Source organism: Hyalella azteca, unplaced genomic scaffold, assembly GCF_000764305.2.
Source record: "Hyalella azteca isolate HAZT.00-mixed unplaced genomic scaffold, Hazt_2.0.2 contig5178, whole genome shotgun sequence".
In the NCBI taxonomy this organism is placed as follows: domain Eukaryota; kingdom Metazoa; phylum Arthropoda; class Malacostraca; order Amphipoda; family Hyalellidae; genus Hyalella; species Hyalella azteca.
Window position 1 is genome coordinate 1 of NW_025935377.1, and position 22,106 is coordinate 22,106.

Consider the following 22,106-nt stretch of genomic DNA (forward strand, 5'->3'; position numbering starts at 1 on the left):
CACTGCTACAATTCTGCTGTGCTTAACCGCCCGGCCTCCTCGCCGATTCTGACCAGAAACTGGCGCACAGAGCTGGGATCGAACCCGCGCCTCCCTCAATCTTGGAACTCTGAACTTTAACCACTGGGCCAACCTTCCTAAATATCTTCTTCCAACTGGATATATATAGATATATAAATTGATAAAATTGATTCCATTATTACATAATATGAACTAAGTAAGTTTGCTGTCACAGAACATTGATGGCTGTTTTACATTCTGCGCTTCCTGATTTACATGACAAGGAGCCAATGATAATAATATGAAGAATGATACGGTAAAACTCACTTCTGGCCGCTCTTGGCGATGTCATAAGGCAAAGAACCCATACAGTCCTTTAAACTTTCTTCAGCACCAGGAGGGAAAAAAATCCATTTCTTGCGGCCACACACGTTGGCTGACCAGCTGTATGATTGGAAGACATCTGCATGGAATGGTGTCCTGTTCAAGAATTTCATTCATTTTATGAGGGTATTGAAAATTTTCTTCAGTAAGCCATTGCCTTGTTATAAGAAAATATTGAAAAACATGAGCTTATGTCCCAGTTACTTATTTCGAAGGTTTCTTCTTCAATGTGCGACAAATTCAGTTGATGTGATACCAAAATTATGTCTTGTGAAGAACTGAATAGTATATTTTTTCTTCTATGCTTCAAGGAGAACAGACAATGGGATAAATTCTTCAACATGAAACTTGGTGGAATCAGACATTCAACAATTAATTTAATGTATTCTAAAACTCATATAGTAATACAAACTCACATCTGAGCTTAAGTTACAAGTCTTACCAGCTGCCCTTTGGTCCCAGGTAGACGAAGCGATAGTCATCTTGGCTGTCCTCACGCTTCTCCCAGAACTCATTCAGCCAGTCAGAGCAAAAGAATATTGGGGTCCTGTAAATCTTGGCTTCAGGATAGGCTCTCACAAAATGCCAATCCTGCAAGCCAACCAAATTTCTTGACTTTACTGGATATAAATTTATATTCCCATTGCTGAAGATATTTTTTCTAATACATTTAAAATAATTTTTGTGGAATTTATTGAAAGATTTTATTCTAAAAATATTTGAAAAATGAAAAGATATTAGCTGAATTAAAATAATTTGTGGAATTATTGAAATATTGAAGGCATTAGACAACAAAACTGCATAGATGATAGAGTTTTTAATGCTGAGATATCAGATAAGGTCATTCAAAATTTCCAAATCAAAATCTACTACATCTATTACTGTGAATGCTAACAAAAAATTCTTTCAGACAGCAATAAACCTAATTCAATATGTCCAGTTCAAATGAAAGAGATGAAAATATATTACAGCCAACTTATATGCAACATCAATATATGCACACCTTGAGATAGAGGCATTTTTGATGGGACTTGTTCTCTTCACACTTGTGATTCAGCCAGTACTTAGAGAGATAGTTTTTCAATAGAAATGTTTCTTTCTGCTGAGAATTATAATGCTTTTGGTCACAATCAGCAACAGGAACTTCTGCAAGACCTGAAAATCAAAAAATGGTAAATGTTTTGTTGGCAAAGAGCAATGTTTAAAATTTAGAAATACAAATAATTTAGCATTTAGGTATGGTATAGGTAGTTTTCTTGGATATTATAAAATTCAATCTCTTAATTTTTAGTGGTCATGTAAAAATTTTCCAGGAATAGTGAGCAATGTAACTCAAATATTACAATGAGAATAATTTAAAGAAAGCAATTAATAAAAATATACCTGAATGTTATAACAGGATATATTTTAGGCAAGAGCCCTTGGCCCTTCGTTCAACTATTTAAGCCTGTTTTATTAGCTATTACAATAAAAATTTGAAAGCTATTACTTTCAAAATTGAGACCCCATGGGCCATGACTGAGTCCTAATGTCAATGTCATTGCAAGGAACCTAGAAAAATAACATTTTTTGCAATTTAAATGAAAAATCAGCATTTTTTCATTAAATGAATTAGTTAATATATAAAAAAATTATATTTTCAATGTAAAAGTTCAATGTCAGCATCCATATTAGACCAGATCATCCAGAATCCAGATGACCTAATCCAAAACAAAATTAAAAAAAAAGCAAATTTTCATCAAATTTGTCAACTTTTCATCAAATTTGTCAACTTTTCATCAAGTTAGCTAGCCATTGAATATAAAAGGATGGATGGGACAGCAATATAATATATAAATTTAAATTAAGATAGAGATATTTATTACAGCATATGTGTTTTCATAGAATTAGGCTATACCTACCGGTACTCTAATAATAATATGCGTTTAAAATTACTTTTTAAAGACTACACTTCCAAAGAATCCAGTGTCTCCAATCTTACAGATGTACAATCACTACAATGAATTTCTCATTTAATTTTCGAATTAAAAAAATTAGTTTTTCAATTTTTTTAATATATATATATTTTTTCAAAATTAATTATTCCATTAATTGATTCATGCATTGCCTCTGACTTCACAGAAGTGTGCAAAATTTTAGATCAATTAGACAGGTAGGTAAAACTGTAAAAGTGTGTCAGATATTAGTTATAAGATTTGTAGCTGACAAAATTATTTTTTTAATTTTTTTTAATATTTAAAAATTTTTTTAAATTTTTCAAATCTTTTATTTTGACATTTGATTCATGCATTTTCTCCAACTTTACACAAGTGTGCAAAATTTCAGATCGATAGGATAAGTAGAAGTGTGTAGTGTGTTAAATTTTTCATTATAAGATTTGTAGCAGTCTAGCAGACAGACAGACAGACAAACAAACAGACAAGAAGTGAAGTTAAAGAGAAGTGTTGTAAAAAGAATCAAAAGTAACGGTAAAAGGCTATGACTCTTATGTCTTATCTTATAAAGTTATAGGCCTAAGTAATGTAAGTATCGTATTTTTGCAAATGAATCATAACTTCATAAGCATAATCAAGATGTTTTTTGGAGTAAATAGAAAAATAATGTTTAAAAGAATAATAAAATACCAACCGTATTTATGAACTAGATGATCCACGTCGATTTTGTTGTCACTAACCCAGATCTTTCGAGCTGCCCATTCAGCAGTTAGCCATGACTGAAAAATGCACGGTAAATTGGGTTCCATATAGCGACGAAAAAATGTATCATAAGTGAATTCGTTGCTAACAGACGGAAACAACGAGAGCTCATCTCCAAGTTGAATATTTTTGCTAACAACTGGCGACTGCAATTCAATCATTTTCCTCATACAACCTGAATGTTCAACAGTTCAACATGATAATGAACGTGTCCTTGTTCATTCATTTCTGTCACTCCTCAAATCAAAACAGTGCCAGAATGGTAAGCGCAACGTAAGTTCAACTTAGAGTGTAACCTGGAGGAAAATGGTTACCAAAACTTGCGGGTAATATTGAAAATGGACCTCAAGATAGAAATGATAATTAATGAATGGTCAAAACAAATTAAAATAATAGAGATAATTTAAATAAAGTACAAATTTTGATAGAACTGCAAAATTTCATTGTGTTTGGCCACAGTGAACTTTCCATTTACGTGTAAATACTTGAGTTTCGTGTCTCCATTGGGTTTACATTACGTGATAAAAGGACCAACACACGCAGTCACAACAGAATCCACGTCGTCTGCAACTTGCGACTGACAGTCAGCTGGCACACCCGAGAGTGAGTGTGTGCTGGTGCAGAGATTCGAAAAAATATAGTGATCATCACATCCGATTTACAAAAAAATGTTCACAAACGTCATTCATTATAGTTTTTGCATTGTTTAATATTAGATTTCATGCTTTTTGTTCATTTCCTGCTCACTGGATCTATTTTTTAGACAAGAAATGTTCACGCAATTATTCAACACTCAACAGATGGAATCTCTGTTACGATTTTTGCCGATTGCGTTTATTGGAGCGTCCGTGCAAACTTATTGAAAAATTAGAACATAATATTTCTTTATTCCGGTGTATTTCAGGTGCATTTTGCCGATATCATTTGCGGTTCCAAGGTTTGCATTAAGTTTAGGTTAAAAATCTACCACTGCTGGAGCTGGTGACTGAATGGGCAACCAATGTATTTCATACTATTTGGGCTTGAACGTTCATTGCATTAAGAATTTTAATTGTTCTCAATTCACTATCATTCTCACATGATATGACTCAGTTTTGTGAATTAAAATTGTGCAAACATGGTTTAAACGCGTTTCTTAAAGTTAGATGGAATTTGGAAATAGTTTATTTTAAATAAAAACGGTGAAATTGTATGGCCATTCATGTCAGTACAGATGAGTTACTAAATGAACAAGTGAAGTTGTTATTCAACGAATAATGGTAACTTTTAATTAAACGTCAGGTGAAAGTTTACGTTATAGTTGAAGTTGACAATACATATAACATGGAATCTCAAATTCGACGAAAAATTTGATTTTCAATTTAAAGCACTCACTTTAAAATAAAATAATTATATATATTATTGAGTGTCAAGTTTAACAAGATGAAGACCGAATCCAAAAACGAAACTTCTTTGTCAAACGCAAACGGACGCACCGACGAATCATTGGAATCGAACACCGAAAACGAGGAGATGGAGCCTGCTTCGACTGCGTGCCCCAGCTCTCAGCTGATGCTCGGCTTGCTCGACGAGTTCACTCAAATTTATAAGGACAAGCTCGAGCGGCTCGAGAATTCTTCTCTCAAGATGGAGGAAAAAAATTATTTACAAGTGAGTACATTTTTCTACCTATTATTCAACAAATATTATAATGGTGGGCAGGGTGGCCCAAATAAATAGGGCAGGTTGGCCCAGTGGGGGTACCGTTAGTACCATGCAGAGATTGGAGCAAAGAGGCGCGGGTTCGATCCCAGCTCTGTGCGCCAGTTTCTGGTCAGAATCGGCGAGGAGGCCGGGCGGTTAAGACCAGAAGAATTGGAGCAGTGAGTTGCGTGTTCGAAACCGCAACAAGCTGTGAATGTTCTGTGATGTTAAGAATCACCGACAGGCCTACAACCTAGGAAATGCTGAAGCCGCTATTATTATTATTATTATTATTATTATTATTATTATTATTATTATTACTACTACAGGGTGCGCCTGAGAAACTTACTTATTTGAAAAAATTCCTCTGCGGTTAGTTGGTCGGGTAGAGGGGCGAGAGGGGGTGCATCTGAAGGAGAAAGTTCCCAAGTTTGTTTCTCAAAGTTTTTCAAATACATTTGCTGTTGTGCAAGAATTAACTGAACGCGATTTTGCTGCCCGTCAAATGCATGTGAAATGCTGGTTGACAACCTGCCTGAAGACGCGGTCGTTTTTTTCAGTGACGAGGCTCACTTCCACATTTCCGGCTGCGTCAACAAGCTAAACATGCGTTATTGGTGTGGTGTAAATCCACGTGAGTTTCACCAGAAGCCACTTAACTGTGAGCGAGTTACTGTCTGATGTGCGACGTCGGTAATGGGAATAATTGGTCCTTACTTTTTAAGAAAACGAACGCGCAGTTACCGTTAATGGAGCTCATTACAGGAACATGATCTAGGAATTTTTTCTTCCAAGACTCGAAGAAATGAACTTTAGGAACGTGTGGTTTCAGCAAGATGGAGCCAGAACACATACAGCACGAGACTCGATGAATTTGTTGCGACATCATTTCCCCGACCGCCTCATCTCTCTCAGAGGCGATCTCCAATGGCCGCCACGCTCTCCAGATTTGACTCCATGCGATTTCTCTTTATAGGGTTATTTGAAATTTCTGGTTTAAGTCGATCGACCACGGACCATAGCACACCGCAAGACAACATTCGCGACGTCATTGCCAAAATACCGATTGATATGCTGCATTGAGTGGATAAAAATTTCAAAAATCGACTTCTTCAGTGTATGCGCAATGGGGGCCGTCATTTATGAGATGTCATTTTCAAGACTGTATTAAAAAAATTTGGGAAACTGTATTCTCAAATAAATAAAAAATGTAAACAATAATTGGATTACTTTTGTTTTTATTGACATTGCAAATAAGTAAGTTTCTCTGGCGCACCCTGTAATATATATTCAGCTTCTATGTATCATGTTTGCTGTCTTTTTGTATAATTCCTGCGACCATTTTCCATAAGAAATAGGTTTTGTTATTATTTATAATTCATAATACTGTGTTGGCTGACATGAAATATAAAAATTTAGTAACACAGCAGGTTAAATTCATTAACTAATCTATAGGCAATTTTAAGTTCCTTTGGACGCTTTCGAATCTTGGAACTTTCACAATTATTTTGATAAAATTATAGCATTTGTTGAAAGTGGCCGATGAAGAAACTGAAATTCCTCCTGGGTTTGTGCAATGAACAACACGCACTCGTTTATCTGCCGATCTTTTATTCGTTGTACGGTCTTTTTAGCGCATTTTCTCATTTATGGAAATAATGCACTATTGTGCTCGCCATGTCCGTCCGTCCGTCTGTCTGTCTGTCCGTCCGTCCGTGACCTCAAGTTTTCGTCGACGAGAAAATGCGCTCTCTGTCACTCACTGCAGTGAGTACTGAGTTATATTTCTTCCAGGTATGCTTCAGTTGCTGAAAGATCCACGTCAATTCATTCTTAGTCGAGTACTTTGAAATTATTCAAAATGGCTTATAACATTCGTACATAAAAACCTTTTTTACGAGTCTTCTATATACACCTCGACCCTTAATATTGTAGACATGGCATGATCACAGCAGTTAAGAATATAATCACAGTTGTATTCTTAACATTAAGTTAAGACACTTAAGAATATATAGAAGAATTAAGTTCCTAACAGTTAAGAATATAACTACAGTTATATTCTTAACACCTATATATATTATTTATAACAGTTATATTCTTTCTATTCTAACTACAGAAGAACAGCCTCACACATGTCCGTGTGTGCTGCCACGCGCATGCCACGCTCGTTGATCTTGAACTTTGTCAACAGTTTGCGCTGTGACGTAAAACTCACTTTAAATATAATTAAATTTTTTCATTGTAAGCTCATTTTGAGCTCATCTTTTCAGGACTTGGTAGGTTATTATTATTGCTGGTAGTGGTAGGTTAGCTCGGCATTGTCCGGTCTAGAAATCTTTGCAATTTTTCAGCCCCGTTATTATGAATCCCGTCATTCCCTTTGTTCCTCATCCCATTAATAAAAATTAAACTTCTGTATGCTAGTGAAAAAAGTATAACTCAGTACTCACTGCAGTGAGTGACAGAGAGCGCATTTTCTCGTTAACGAAAAATGTGAAGTCACGTAAAGACGGACGGACAGACGGACGGACATGGCGAGCACAATAGTGCATTTTTTTCATAAATGAGAAAATGCGCTAGAAAGGCCCTCTCCAACCAACATTTTAAATGTAAAATTTTTTTGACTCTAGTTTCCAAAATTGAAAAGTCTATTTTGTGCTTTTTAAATTTAATTTATATATAACTAATTAGAAATCGAATTTCATTTCGTGGTCCAATCCTTTCCTCGCTGTTTTTCAATGCCTCACTATTCTCCCGCCAAAAATAAATATTCAGTTCAGGAAAGATTTCGTCACGATAAGTATCGTGAATTGTTATAGCCTGTACAACATCATTGTGGCTGTACAACTTTAACCGTTATATACTTAATCGCATATAATCGAAGGGTAATTTTATCATTCATTGCATGTATGCAATATATATTCTATGTATTAAATAAAAATGCAGTGCAAATTAATTTTGTAATTACCTTGAGTGTTCAATGCTTCAGGTGAAGAGGGTAAAAATTTAAAATGCCTGTAGCAGATCGGATTAAATGTTCAGAGGTTGGTTAATAAGGCGAACATTTCGTTCTGTTAACATTCTTCGTATCATTGTGATGCAATACAGGCTTCCTTAATAACTGGAAGCTTGCCTCAATAATTCAGTAGCAGCACTTTATATGTTAAGAATTTTGGATATATCTCGTCAGTTCAATAATAACTACTGAGCCGATGAAAGTCTAGTTGTTTTCAGCCTATTCTTTTGGGTTTGAAAACCCCATTTCTTAACGAGTGTCTTGAACTTTAGTAACTGGTAAAAGATTTGCCTTTAATGCACTTGTGTTTTAAAGATAGAAAATATATCGTATAGACTTATGACGGCGTGCAGTCACGCGAGAGAGCGCTTTATTTAGATCGAGTTTGCAATTAAGTTATATTATATTGCTTTTTGCAATTATATTATATATTATATTATATTATATTGCTTTATATATTATATTATATTGCTTTTTGCAATTAAGTTATATATTTTAATTAATCCAATGAAAACAAATAAAATTGAACTCCTAACCTTTTTTCTAGTGATTCAGCTCTTGCGAGAAAATTGCTCGTGCCTTCGATTCTTGCTTCATAAAGACCTTCGCTAATCTGTATTCAAGAAAGAACTTATATTCATGCTGTGTAATATAGGCTGCGGCAGAATGTTGTCGTTCTTTAATCTGGTTGAAAGGATTATGGGCGTGAAGTTGAGTTTTTAGCGGTGGAATTTAATTGGGCACATTCTTTGTAGAATCTAGAGAAATTACACTTATGAACTATGTTATATATTTTAAACGAAATTTTATAAGTTAATATAAATAATTTATGTATAAATAGTTAATACACAATTATCAAAATACATATTATTTCTTATAATACATTATAATAAGCATAATGTATTAGATGTATTATCTGATATTATAATTATGTATACATCGAATTCTCATATGAATTTCGCTCGTAGTTAACATTTATAATTCGTGACAAGCGTGAAGGTTGTTCAGCGCTCCCCGTACACGCACTGCGTGACTGCTGCCAGACTTGCGTGACACGAATCCTTGTTCGAGAAAAAATGACGAAGGATCTAAAACAATAGCAGGATTACAGGAGCTAAACGTATGATGGACTTAGCTGGCTCGAGCGAAGGCTGCTCCACGTTCTCCGTTCACAACAGCGCTTAGTTTTGGGTTTAGAACTTAAACCATGACTCAATTCAAGGATCAAAATGCAGTGAACAATTTTTATAAATTATTCAATAAATTAAATGTAAATAAAATTTTAATCTTACATTCGATCATCAAGATTCACATGTCGGTGAACCCTAAATCGCCAGCGTTCACTTGTCGTAAATTCGCATTTATGTTGGATTATCATACGAGATCTGATCTATACTCATCATTAAGATAAGATTATGCTTAATGCTCATGATTATTTTTTTGAGACTATTCTCTATTCTCAATAAAATAGTTGCAAGGTTTTAAATAAAGTGTTGGAAGACACCGACTATCATTAGATATAGACCGTGCCCGGGCTAGTCGTTAGCAAGCAGTTCTCCAGTGAACAACCCGTTTCCAGGCACCGTAGACTATTGAAACTATTCGCCCTTAATTTATATCCTTTGCTTATAAGTCGGCCAACACTGCTTTTACTGGTAAGAAGTTGCATTAGATCAAATTAAGTCATGCAATAGAATTTGTTACACATATCTCATATTAATCGGCTATTACTTGATCATATTGTAATTCCATTATGTACGTGGTGAAGCGATTAGCCCCAGTTCTTATGTATTATTATTTTTAATATGTAGGGTCGTGGGTTACGATATCGTACGTTACAATTCTTCACTGACGTCTTCGTGCAGTGATATAACACAAGCGTATCCTGGCTTGTTACATCTGTTACATGCCGAACAGATCACTCTAGTAGGGCCGAACGGATCTGTTCGGCAGATACGAACAGATCACCCTGTAGAACCGTTAAATTCGACATCTATTTTTTTTCCGTTTTTTTTTATTGATGTAATTTGGTCACTCGTTCTTGTTAGAATAAATTATTATTATTCGACAAGCGTACCTGCCTAAATTGAAACAAACCCGGTGAAGCAAAGGCTCCATTGCAATGATTTCCCCAGTTCGCATAGACAATCTATTATCCAACTTAACGTCTGAAAATCTAACTAATGTACAACCAAAGTGAAAGTGAAACATAAATTTTGTATTGATTTTTGTATTAATCTCTGAATTTTGTATTAATTAAATTATTTAAATTAATACAAAATAAGTCCATCAACACTGCACTTTAATACAATTATTTAATTTCAAAATACGCTTAACTATTAATGATCAGTTAAGAACTGTCCGCCACTGTGGTGCTTGCGGTGCCCCACTCCCTCCCAACCTCCAGGCCATGACAGAGCCAGACAATCGAAGGCTTCGATTGCCTGCCCCTGACGGGATGAATAAATTATTGGGGGCGCTGGTGGCAGGAGCTGCAGGAGTCCTGTGGCCAGGCGTAAACTTTATATGAACGTCGTATGCTTAACAATCGTCGTATTTTTGGCCATGAGTATACCATTGAAAATCAAAGTGTTATATATTACTTACTGTTATATATTACTATATATATATGTTATATTTACTATATTTATATTTATATATACTATATATTATATATTTATATATATTTTTTTATATTACTTATATATTACTTACTTCAATCGCGTGCAGGAGAACAAAAAAAAACACAAGTAAGGAGCGTAGGATTGGCGATGAGCGAAGGATTAGTGATGAACGTTAGTTTATCTGTGATCTTAAGATCATTGATGATGTTCATCATAGATGATCTTAAGATTATAATCTTAAGATCATCGATGATATTTGATGATCTTAAGATTATCGTTGATCGCAAGATTAGTGTTTGAAGCGTGCAATTAAAGATCATCGCTAGATTAACTGTAAACTCAATTCGCATAAAGGTAAATTTAACTTTGATCGTAAATTTAACTTTGATCGTAAATTTAACTTTGATCGTAAATTTAACTATATGTAATCGTAAATTTAGCTTTGATCGTAAGTTTAAATTTGATTGAGCTATTAGCGATCATATTGATATATTTTCCAAGTCCGGCTGAGAAGGCCGCATGCCAGCGGCTCGTTATCTACACCCCCTTATCAACTGACGCACAGCTGCCCGCGCCACTCAACCTTATCTCTCAACTTTTTAATTCATTCAATTCATCATGCAGCTATGCCTCCAGGCCATTGGCTAGTATAATTTAGAACGATTTCATTTAAAATTTGAAACTGACGACTGTTTTCTGCGAAAATAAAGATTTTTCGTTAAAAATTTCGAAATGTTTGGATGCTTACCTCACATATTTTTATGCTATTTTTTCATAAGTGTATACGTAAAACTACATATAAAGACATGCGTCACAAACATCTATGCATCCGAACCAGAATAAAGCATTCGATTCACGCTATAACTCGTTATTATTAGTTAGTATAATTTCTTATATTTATTCGTTCTACGCAGACACTTTCTGTTGGATCAGGATCGACTTACACAAAGCAGTGTGGCCTGTGTGGGTAGTGGAATGAATAACATCCCACCTCATTCATATTAATCTCACTGAATATAATCTATAAATCAAGCTGCACTACACATTAAATGCGTATCTGAAAAGGAAAGAATGAATGTCAATGCGATCCAAGTTGCAACGATATTCGTGAACGTTAGCCCGTATTAATCAGATTACGGATTGCAATTTGCATTGATATTTTTAGGAACCCCGCCTCTTATATTGATATTATATAGCCCGTATTTCTCGAGTTATACGGGACTAACCCAACCAAGCTACATCAATCAAGACTTAATTCATTTGTTCGCAATCTTGTGTTACGTTTTGATACCCCTCTTTTGACCACAAAAGCATATTGTTGAAAATTGTAACGGTATCTCTTCGTGTACTCTCGTGTAAGTTGCGTTCTCCTGTTCAGTTTTCCTTAGAGTCGCACAATTGTATAAGAATTCCAAATATTGCTGTGACCTTATTCATATTTTAACTTAGGAATATTGTGCATTATATTTGAACTGATGGTCGTAACCATGGCAACGATGGCAGTGCATGCCAGTATACAGTATATGTAAGTGCGCGTCAGAAAAAAACACCTCGCAATGGCGTGCCAAGGCAGCTAGCAGTGGCACCTGCTGGCACACGTAGAGCTTTGCTGAGCAGGCTACGACACGAGATGTGCTCTGAAGATATAGAAATTAGCTACACTGTTAGAAAATCGACCGTAAAAAAAACGTTCCCACCGGCGTTATAGTGACCGGTCATTTACCGTTAAATTAAACGACGGGAACGTTTTCCTGCACGAAAACGGTACGCCCGTTTTGTACTTTACGGCTTCCTACAGTTTCTTTCATACAGACTATTGTAATCCGACATAGCCACACATAAGAAGACATAGCGAGACATAAGGAGACAAAGCGAGACATAAGAAGACATAGCGAGACATAACGAGACATAAGGAGACATAAGGAGACAAAGCGAGACATAAGAAGACATAGCGAGACATAACGAGACATAAGGAGACAGCGAGACATCAGCGAGACATAAGGACACAGCGAGACATATGGAAACATAGCGAGACATAAGGAGACATTGCAAGACATAAGGAGACATAGCAAGACATAAGGAGACATTGCAAAACGTGAGGGGACATAGTAAGACATAGCGAGACATAAGGCGATATAGCGAGACATATTGAGACATAGCGAGACACAAGGAGACATAGCGAGACATATTGAGACATAAGGCGATATAGCGAGACATAAGGAGACATAGCGAGACATAAGGAGACATAGCGAGACATAAGGAGAATAGCGAGACATAAGGAGACANTGGTTGTGATGTCCCCAGACGGTTGTAATGTCCCCAGATGGTTGTAATGTCCCCAGATGGTTGTGATGTCCCCAGACGGTTGTAATGTCCCCAGACGGTTGTGATGTCTCCGCCCCAGCTCGAATTTTGCTGCAAATGATGTAGTCATCATTTGTTATTGATTAACCACGAGAAACTGACGTAACATTTCATGACCGCTTCCTTCACTGTATAAGATTTAAAACCTCGCTCTAGAGTAGTTATTTCGACTTAATTTGGTGGTCTTGGTAAGAACAGCATTGTAAATAGGATGAAAACTTCTTCCTGGTCATGGGCGTCGCAGATGTACTTTTTGAAAGGCCATATCGAGGCCATGACGATAGCCTCATACATGGGATTTTATAATATCACATTTCTTACAAATTATCTACAGGCCTAATAACAAATAAAACATTCGGCCTACGAAGAAGATATCCGAGACAATTACAACTCAAATTCGGAGAACTCTCTGCCATTTTCTTACTTATCTCGATTTTTTGTCACAAAAATAACCTATTTTATACAAGTTATGCTCTTACTACACAAGATAATTTAGTTACAAGATAAATAAATTACAAGATAATAATTACAATTGTTAATTATTTAATTATCTTGTAATTAATTAAGATTAATTAATTACAAGATAATTAAAGCTTATCTTTCCCCACTCCCCCAGACGAAGGTGTCGCTGCTGGAGAGGTGGCTGGGGGAGTTGGGGGAGCAGAACGCCGTGCTGGTTAGGACGCTGGGGGAGTTGGAGGGGGAGGCCGCCACGAGGGTATCTATCCTCCAGGACTCCCTTAGGACGCTGCAGCCATCCTGCCACAGCACTGCTGAGGCCCTCACTCTGCAGCGCCAGCAGGTCTGCTAACCTTCCTCCTGCTAACCTTCCTCCTGCTAACCTTCGTCCAGATAACCTTCCTCCTGCTAACCTTCCTCCTGCTAACCTTCCTCCTGCTAACCTTCCTCCTGCTAACCTTCCTCCTGCTAACCTTCGTCCTGATAACCGGCTAACCTTCCTCTTGATAACCTTTCAAGCATCATTTCAAATGGAATTAGTTTTCAGACAAGAGCCTTCTATTTAGACAAATTCGCTAATTTTTTTAAACTTTTGTTATTGATAATTATTTCAGTTCATTTCTATTCCAACATTCAATAGAAATTCACATTATACTCATAGTGCATAGTAAAGTTGAGTCTATACTCATTGCCGTCATGAGTGGCGCTCATGCAGCGAGTGTCTTGTTCAACACGCAGTGTAATTCTGGGAGCTGTTCTACACGCAGCAAAATAAGTGAGTCAGGATGACTTACTTGAGGTGAACCCAGCATCAGTCCATTAAAGGGTTGATTTGAGTCACAGCGACTCATGCTGCGGTCTATAGAAACAACTGTACTCACTTGAATAAGTCGTCCTGAAGCTCACGCAAGACGATTATCGTGAATAATTTTTCCACTACATGTCAGGCAGCGAGAAAACACGAAATAACTTCCGTCAGATCTCTATATTTTTTACTGTAGTTCATCAATATTATAGGAATAACTGTCGTATTAAATCTCCGTAGCGGGATCGTCGAGAGATTTGCATGTAGCCTGCCGCGTTTTGTGGGATACGATGCTTTTTATTGCGAAAATAAGTCAATTTTTCGTAGATTTTTAATGGATAGCGATACGCATCTAATTAGTCACGCTCTGATATATATATTTAACTAGCATCATATACATTTAACTAACATCCATTAAATGCACTCTAAGTGCGCTTTAGGTTATTTAAGATATTACAAAATTACTGAGGCAAAATTTTGGTTTCATTTGTATATCAGAAGTTGATGAATGTCTGTGGCAGTTCGATATAATATAATTCTATATGTCATGACTCCATATGCAGCTGGCGGTATATTGCATTGCAAGTTTTATAGCCCCTAATGTTGGTTATTCTTAGGTTCTGATGTAGCCGGGATGAAATCTTGAATTTGAAGTTTTAATAGAGGAGGTGCAGAAACTGATACGAAGCTTTCAATACACATCTGGGTGTGACGTATACCTACGGCTGTATACTGTGTATAGGGCAGTGTTTGTGGCTGTAATGACTAATGAGTTTACGGTTGTGGCAGATACAGTCGTATAAGCCACCGTAAGCGTTCAATTAAAATGCTACTACAGCTGTTAACGGCAGATGTTTGTACAGGTGCTGGAGGCGCTGGCAGGCAGGGAGGCAGCTGAGGGGCGCGTGTTGCAGCTGACAGAGCAGCTGCAGCTCTGCCAGACATACAACTGCAACCTACGTGCAGACGTGGACACGTTGTTGCACGTGAGTCACGTAACATGCGGTAGGATAAACCATGCATGGGTCACGGCAGTAGATGTATTTCTCCGTCACCCCTGATGAGTGGGTTTCTTTGCTGCCCAGGTTCCCAAGAGTCACGTAACACGCGGTAGGATAAACCATGCATGGGTTACGGCTGTAGATGTGAGTTTTGCCCCGTCACGACTGATGAGTGGGTGGCATTTTCCTTGCTCCCCAACTCAGCACTTTATTCAGGTCCCCCATTCTGTTTTTTAGGCTCCCCTACATCCCCTCCAGCCCGCTGCTTAGGTCATCCATTCACCCCTAACGCCTCTACTCGTGTCCCCCTATTACCTCCCTTTCCCCCATTGCCCGGGTCCCCCAATACCCCATTTTACCCCGCTACTCACGTTCCCCACTCACCCCTATCCCCAGGTGGTGTCCCGCGCTAGCCGGGACGGGGACTGGCGTCTCGACGACATCGCTCTCCTCAGCGTGTCTCCTGAGCAGCTGCTCGCTGCCGGCGTCCCGGTTTCTGGGTAAGCTGATCCTCCTACTTCCTCGTACTACGGAGTGTGCATGTAGGAATAGCATTGCTAAGCAGATTCAACCCCCTGCAACGTAGAATTCAAGTAAGAATAGTATTGCTGCCCGCTGTTGCTGGTGACACTTGCGTCTTAACGATGGCAGTGCAGGATCACTGCCAGCGAGTTACGGGCGTGATATTTTTGCGTGAAAATATCAAGCTTGGTAAAAAAAGCCATATATATTGTATTATTAGTCTTTTAAATATTGCAGTCTGTGCAGGAGTACGACCCCCAGCTGCGGATTGAAGGGGTCTATGTCCCCCAGCGTCGCCCCTTGCACCGACCCCTTCCCTAGACTGGCAGGAGCTTCCGAGACGCGCTCCTCTCTTTCTGACGTCCAGGTTGGCACTGAGCCCGGGATGAATTGATGCGATCATGCGGGGCCTTGCTAATATTTTACTATTTTTTGGTGTTAGGATTTTTATGTATTCTCTTCTAAAAAATTCACAGATATTAAATCGCCTCTGCGTCGTGGGAAATTACTTGTTCATCATATTCATCAGTATTCCAAAATTCAAGCATGACTCAATTTTTTTGTCTAAAATTCGCTCCCTACTTCAATCTCGTAATTCCCCCTGAACCACGCCATGTAGCCACTCAGTTCTATCCCTTATCCGCAGTTGATTTTTCTTGTTATACGTGTTATATAATCTGCTTGTACGCGGGGAAAGTTTTATCCATTTCTACTGTCTTTTCTCATCTGCACCTGCCGCTGCCAGTTCGTCAGTAGAAGCCGTATAGTTGTGAATGAAAACGAGAAACGAAAAGGAAGTTGTTGATGAAGTAGTCAGTGAAATAGTTACAAGTCTATCTGAGGAGTTACAAAATGCAATCAATAAACGTAGATTGTAGGTGGAAAACTGAATAGAATGGAGAAATAACTTTGGAACATCGTCGACTTTTGTTTCGTGAAGTTACGGAGCTACACAAACCTGTACACCACGGCTGCTTGAGCCCCACAGATGCTTATAAAGTTATACACCGGGGGTTACTTGGGGCTTATACACCATACACTCCAAATATTGAGATGATTCAGATGCGATCATGCGAGTAGCTGATACGCTTGCCTGTGAAGCAGTTCAGGATCGGCAGTCTAGGATCGGCAGTCTAGGAATTTGCAGTCTAGGATCGGCAATCGGCACTCGGCAGTAGCGTTGCGGCAGCCGAAGTGTTTACGTCTGTGCCTCTCTGTATCCTGCTTGGGGCAAGTGTTTCTAATGTTATGAATTATGTTTTGTCTCAGCAACGATGGTTCTAACAACGTCAAGAGGTATTCAGACGATATTTAACTACTCTTATAAAAATGCGATCAACTGTGGAATGTGCGTCTCAATGAATATTCTAACAAAAACCAGTTGGAAAAGTAGTTCTTTGAAACTTAAACGAGACCTTATTAGGTCTCTCACCCACACTTAACGCTGATTTTCAAAAATTTTCACTTCCCCAGCAAGAGTAGCAGCTATGCCACCAACTGTTTAACCAAACGCCTCCTCAAACTCGTCACAACCGTTACGTTCCATATTCCACCACGCACTAACCTCACTCGACGGCTTCCAACGATGCACTGGCAGTCTGGCCCCTGCGGATTGTTTACCAAATACTCTCCTCGTGTAAAGGCTCTCAGCCGGCAAAACTGGTAGTGTGACAACTCGCAGCTAATACTAACCCCATGTGCAAACAACACCTTAATACTCGCGGGCTGATGGCGCTGATGCAACGAACTCAAATTCTTTTGACTTCTCTTGCTACTTTCCAATGAATGAATAAATTAGCCTAAAAATTACTATCTGGTAATATTAGCCGCTAATACTATCGACTAAAACTTTCTCGCGTACAAGCACCTATAGAAACCTTTGTTCTTTGTGTAAATGTTTTTGATTATGAATTGCTCAGTTTGAGCATTCAGGTCCAGTTTTAAGTAGAGGTTTTCACCGTCATAAGATAGTGTCGACTCTGAGCAGACTGATGCAGCTGACGACAGCAGACGCTGCAGCGCTGACCAGGCCGAGCTTCAGCTCTCTGTCAACATCGACGCCCTGGCAGCGCGACTCGCTGACGCTGAACGCGAGTGCGAGGCAGCGCGAGCTGAAGCGAGCAGACTGCGCGGCGAGTGTGAGGCAGCACGAGCTGAAGCGAGCAGACTGCGCGGCGAGTGCGAGACAGCGCGAGCTGAAGCGAGCAGACTGCGAGGCGAGTGCGCGGTGTTGCGGGAGCGGGCGAGCGAGACCGAGCTGAGCCACGAGACTTGCGACGCGGCAGTTCAGAGACTGCACAGGGAGCTGCACGAGGTAAGAGACAGAGAGGGGGAGAGGCATGAGGGTGAGGCTGTCTGAGGGGTGGGGGTCAAGGGAAAAGGGTTGGAACTGGCCACTGTATGCGCCGTGGTAGCGGTACCGAAATGAAAGAGGCTAGTCGTGGGTTCGAACCTTGGGAAGTTCATAGCTTATTTCTCGCTGTTGCTGGTGAATGGTGCTTGGTCTCTGTTGAAGGTGGTGCTTTCAGCATGGCCTTGGGGTTGTTGTTTGTAAACGAACTCTGGGTTCGTGTAGCTTGGGGGGGAACATTGATTTCCTGAGGGTTGCTCGAGGTATGTGTTAGGGAGAAAGCCCTTTTTTGGGCTGAATTTTGGGGCAAGGGCTGAAGGGTTCATTATCTGAGGGGCTGAAGGTCTCATTAACCGAGGGGCTGAAGGGGTGAATATCTTATTAACACCCTGGTCATGACCAACTCCCCTGCCCTGACCAGGCGCTGCGCATCTCCCGGGAGCTGCAGGAGCAGATCACCAGCAGGAGCGCCACGCCCCTACAAGACGCGGAAGCCGTACGTGTTTCTTGTCATTATTACAACTTAATTTGTTTGCTTATATTATATTAATATTATGAATTGATATAATATATATTTTGCAGAAATTTATTATGAAACTCATTTCATTAAGTAGCGGATTTTGTTAAGAGGAATAAATTGCGACGAGGCAGTGCAGGGACGAGGCAGTGCAGGGACGAGGTAGTGCAGGGACCAGNTACGACATAAATAGTATGTCGTAAGCTTTAAACTTTTGTCTGAAGATTATAAAGGGGCGACAGGCCATGACAATTCGACTAAGCCGCACGGCGACAATGGTCGACACTCGACAGCGATGTCATTGGACACTGGACAGTGATGTCAAAACTAAAATAATACACCTCAGTTGCACACCAGAATACCTAAAACTTGCACAAAAAACACCAAGTAAATAACTTTTATAAATCATGCGACACCTGCAATAAGTAGGCTTAATTATGTGCACGAAACAATACAGGCTTCTACTCAAGATGGCGCCAAGATGTGATCTCAACTGTCGACTGTGGCGCCACCTCGCGCTTAAATTTAACAAAGAAGTTAATGTCACGTTATGCCAAATAACGTGAAATGGACTGCAAGAAACCACAGCTATCTGACTGTTTTTCACCGTTTTTTCTAACAGTGTAGACTTATTAGCTAGAAATTCTAGCTATTAGTTAAAATTAGAATTAGCTAGAACTTTGTTACGTAGATTTCGGCATAAGATGTGCACTGAAGATATAGAAATTAGCTAGACTTGTACATATATGAGATAGAGCTTTGCTACGTAGATTTCGGCATAAGATGTGCTCTGAAGATATAGAAATTAGCTAGACTTGTACATATATGAGATAGAGCTTTGCTACGTAGGTTACGGCACTAGATGGTTGTAATGTCCTCAAATGGTTGTAATGTCCCCAGATGGTTATAAGGTCCCAAACAGTTGTAAGGTCCCAAACAGTTGTAATGTCCCAAACAGATGTAAGGTCCCAAACAGTTGTAATGTCCCCAGACGGTTGTAATAAGGTCCCAAACAGTTGTAATGTCCCCAGATGGTTGTAATGTCCCCAGATCGGTTGTAATGTCCCCAGACGGTTGTAATGTCCCCAGATGGTTGTAAGGTCCCAAACAGTTGTAAGGTCCCAAACAGTTGTAATGTCCCAAACAGCTGTAATGTCCCAAACAGTTGTAATGTCCCCAGATGGTTATAAGGTCCCAAACAGTTGTAATGTCCCCAGATGGTTGTAATGTCCCCAGATGGTTGTAATGTCCCCAGATGGTTGTGATGTCCCCAGACGGTTGTAATGTCCCCAGATGGTTGTAATGTCCCCAGATGTAATGCTGTCTCTTATACACATCTAGATGTGTATAAGAGACAGTTATAATATTATAATGATTGTTATAATATTGTAATGATTGTTTTAATATTGTAATGATTGTCATTACTGGCATAATGATGACCATTCGTATGATAATGTTGACCATCAGTCAGTACTGTGATGATGAAAATCTTTTGTCAATATTCTGGCAATGATAAACATTACTGCTTCTTGATTTATCTATTGTAAGAAAGCTCGGAGTTGATGTACAAGAACATCCTTGCTTCTCGTTTTCCTCGTCTTAGAATTATTTATTATTTATCTTACGTTTGTGATGAATAAAATATTTCTTATTAATGCATAGAGCTGTGGCCATTAATATGGGATTATTTATTGGAGCTTAGTTTAGTGTCGTTGTATACAGGATCATCCCATCCTTTATCATCTCCGCCCCATCATCATCACTGCCCCATCACCCACTTGTCATGGTGTGGGCTCATATGCTATGCGATGTAGCAGGCATGCTTTAATTAAAATAATTATTTAAATTAATTAATAATTAATTAAGGTAATTAATTAAACCCTGGTAGCAGGTGTCGGAGAAGAGTATACTGGTCCGGGAGCTGCAGGGACACCTGGCGACCGCGCGACACGAGTGCGCTCTCCGGGACGCTACTGTCACCAAGGTGACTAACTTATTCTCTAGCTCTATGTTTTATCCTATTACTCTATCCTTTATCCTTACTCTTTCTTTTATCCTTTTACTCTATCCTTCATCCTATTACTCTATCCTTTATTCTTACTCTATTTTTTATCCTATTACTCTATCCTTCATTCTAACTCTATTTTTTATCCTATTACTCTATCCTTCATCCTTAATCCCCCTGTTTTACCTTTATCTTCGTCTTCTGCTTTGTCTTCGACGTATAATCTTCTCTTTAATACCCGAAATGCTGGCGCTGCAGTTGCAATATATCCCAGATCTATTAGTTACATTACAAATTATAGATTCAATTATTCACATAAATGATTATCGCCGATGGATGAAATGCTGAATAACTAACAAATTTTGGATTATTTATAATTTCCAATGAAGTAATTAATTCTTGAGGCTGACTGGGCAGCTGGAGCGCCAGCTGGTGTCGGTGAGGGCCCAGCTGTGCGAGCGCCAGGAGCGCAGCGAGTACCTGGAGCAACAGCTGGTGCAGCTCCAGCAGCAGCTGGCTCGTGCTCACTCCCACGCCCAGCAGCTGGCTCAACAGGTAGTTATGGATGCTATTATGGTGGTGGTTCAGCTTAACAGGTGGTTCAGCTTAGCAGGTGGTTCAACTTAGCAGGTGGTTCAACTTAGTAGGTGGTTCAACTTAGCAGGTGGTTCAACTTAGCAGGTGGTTCAACTTAGCAGGTGGTTCAACTTAGCAGGTGGTTCAGCTTAGCAGGTGGTTCAAAGTTTGTTTGTACCTCTCGTGTTGCTGTTGTTCGGATAGCAGATGCTCGCCTCCAGGAGGATGAATGCGAGTTGCGCTGCACGTTCTGGTCCAGAACTGCTGCTCACTTCAACACACGATTGCTCTCAAACTAACTAGTAATGTTATTTATCTGAAGCTCTGAGTTCTGTAAAAAACGAAGTTCTTCCCCTGTAATGTGTGTGTAGGCTGCAAATTCCCTACTTGTATTCAGACCGCAGAAATTAGGTATACCGGCGCTGATGTAGGCCGAGGCTGGTAATAGTAGCTGTGTCAATCCCGACTTGCGTGTTGGTGCCTCGCTTACAGGGGATTACCTGTTCAGTCGCCTAGGGGAGCTGCATTTTGCGTTACTGTTAAATACTGTTACTGGATTATGTGTTACCGTATTTCGAGTTACTGTTACTGTGACTTTGTGTGTGTTTACTGATAGATGGCTTATATTATGAAGAAACAATGTGTCATGTAAGGCCGTTGGTAGGGTGGTCAACTGGCATCTGAATTACCAGTGTACTTACGATGTTTATTTTTCTTCTAGGGTCAAGAAATTAGTCCCTTAGCTAGCTCGCACTCTCTCTCCTCTGTGTTTTAGCTCCGTAGTAGACTAGTTGTTGAATAAGTTATTAAATAAACTTTGATGAACTTGCCGTTGGTCATAAATCCCGTCCCGCCTCGAGCATTGCTTCGCAGCCAATTGGGCAGCTGTTTACATATTCAGCTTCCGGTCATGGTAGGTGAGACAAGTATGTTGAATGCGAACCGTTAGGTGAGGTTACCGGTTGCTTGGTGGTCAGTGGCCGGTTTATTGCATCCCCTCATAAGGAGCATGGAGCGATGGTGATGATGGTGAGGGAAAGGGACGATTGAGCTGTAACAGCGACCTGTTAACCTCTAAACTGCAGTCCGAAATTGTATGCAAGA

The 22,106-nt window shown here is 39.2% G+C and overlaps 2 protein-coding genes across 2 annotated transcripts; one reads left to right on the forward strand and one right to left on the reverse strand.

Annotated features, from left to right (window-relative positions):
- Nucleotides 1-327: 327 nt before the first annotated feature.
- LOC108680185 (2-oxoglutarate and iron-dependent oxygenase JMJD4-like) lies at nucleotides 328-3,157 on the reverse strand (the record flags this gene model as incomplete). Its single annotated transcript, XM_047880315.1, has 4 exons — nucleotides 3,059-3,157; nucleotides 1,388-1,539; nucleotides 827-975; nucleotides 328-480 (listed from the first exon to the last, which is right to left on the reverse strand). Coding segments are annotated over exons 1-4 (476 nt in total), but the record flags the coding sequence as incomplete, so codon positions are not given.
- Nucleotides 3,158-3,981: 824 nt separating this feature from the next.
- On the forward strand, nucleotides 3,982-21,152 carry LOC125177830. The gene is made up of 9 exons (XM_047880316.1): nucleotides 3,982-4,730; nucleotides 13,384-13,569; nucleotides 14,895-15,017; nucleotides 15,429-15,532; nucleotides 15,801-15,921; nucleotides 17,542-17,868; nucleotides 18,326-18,400; nucleotides 20,313-20,405; nucleotides 20,844-21,152. The coding sequence occupies exons 1-9, from the start codon at nucleotides 4,503-4,505 to the stop codon at nucleotides 21,051-21,053; spliced, it is 1,467 nt and encodes a 488-aa protein (XP_047736272.1). The 5' UTR covers nucleotides 3,982-4,502; the 3' UTR covers nucleotides 21,054-21,152.
- Nucleotides 21,153-22,106: the final 954 nt, after the last annotated feature.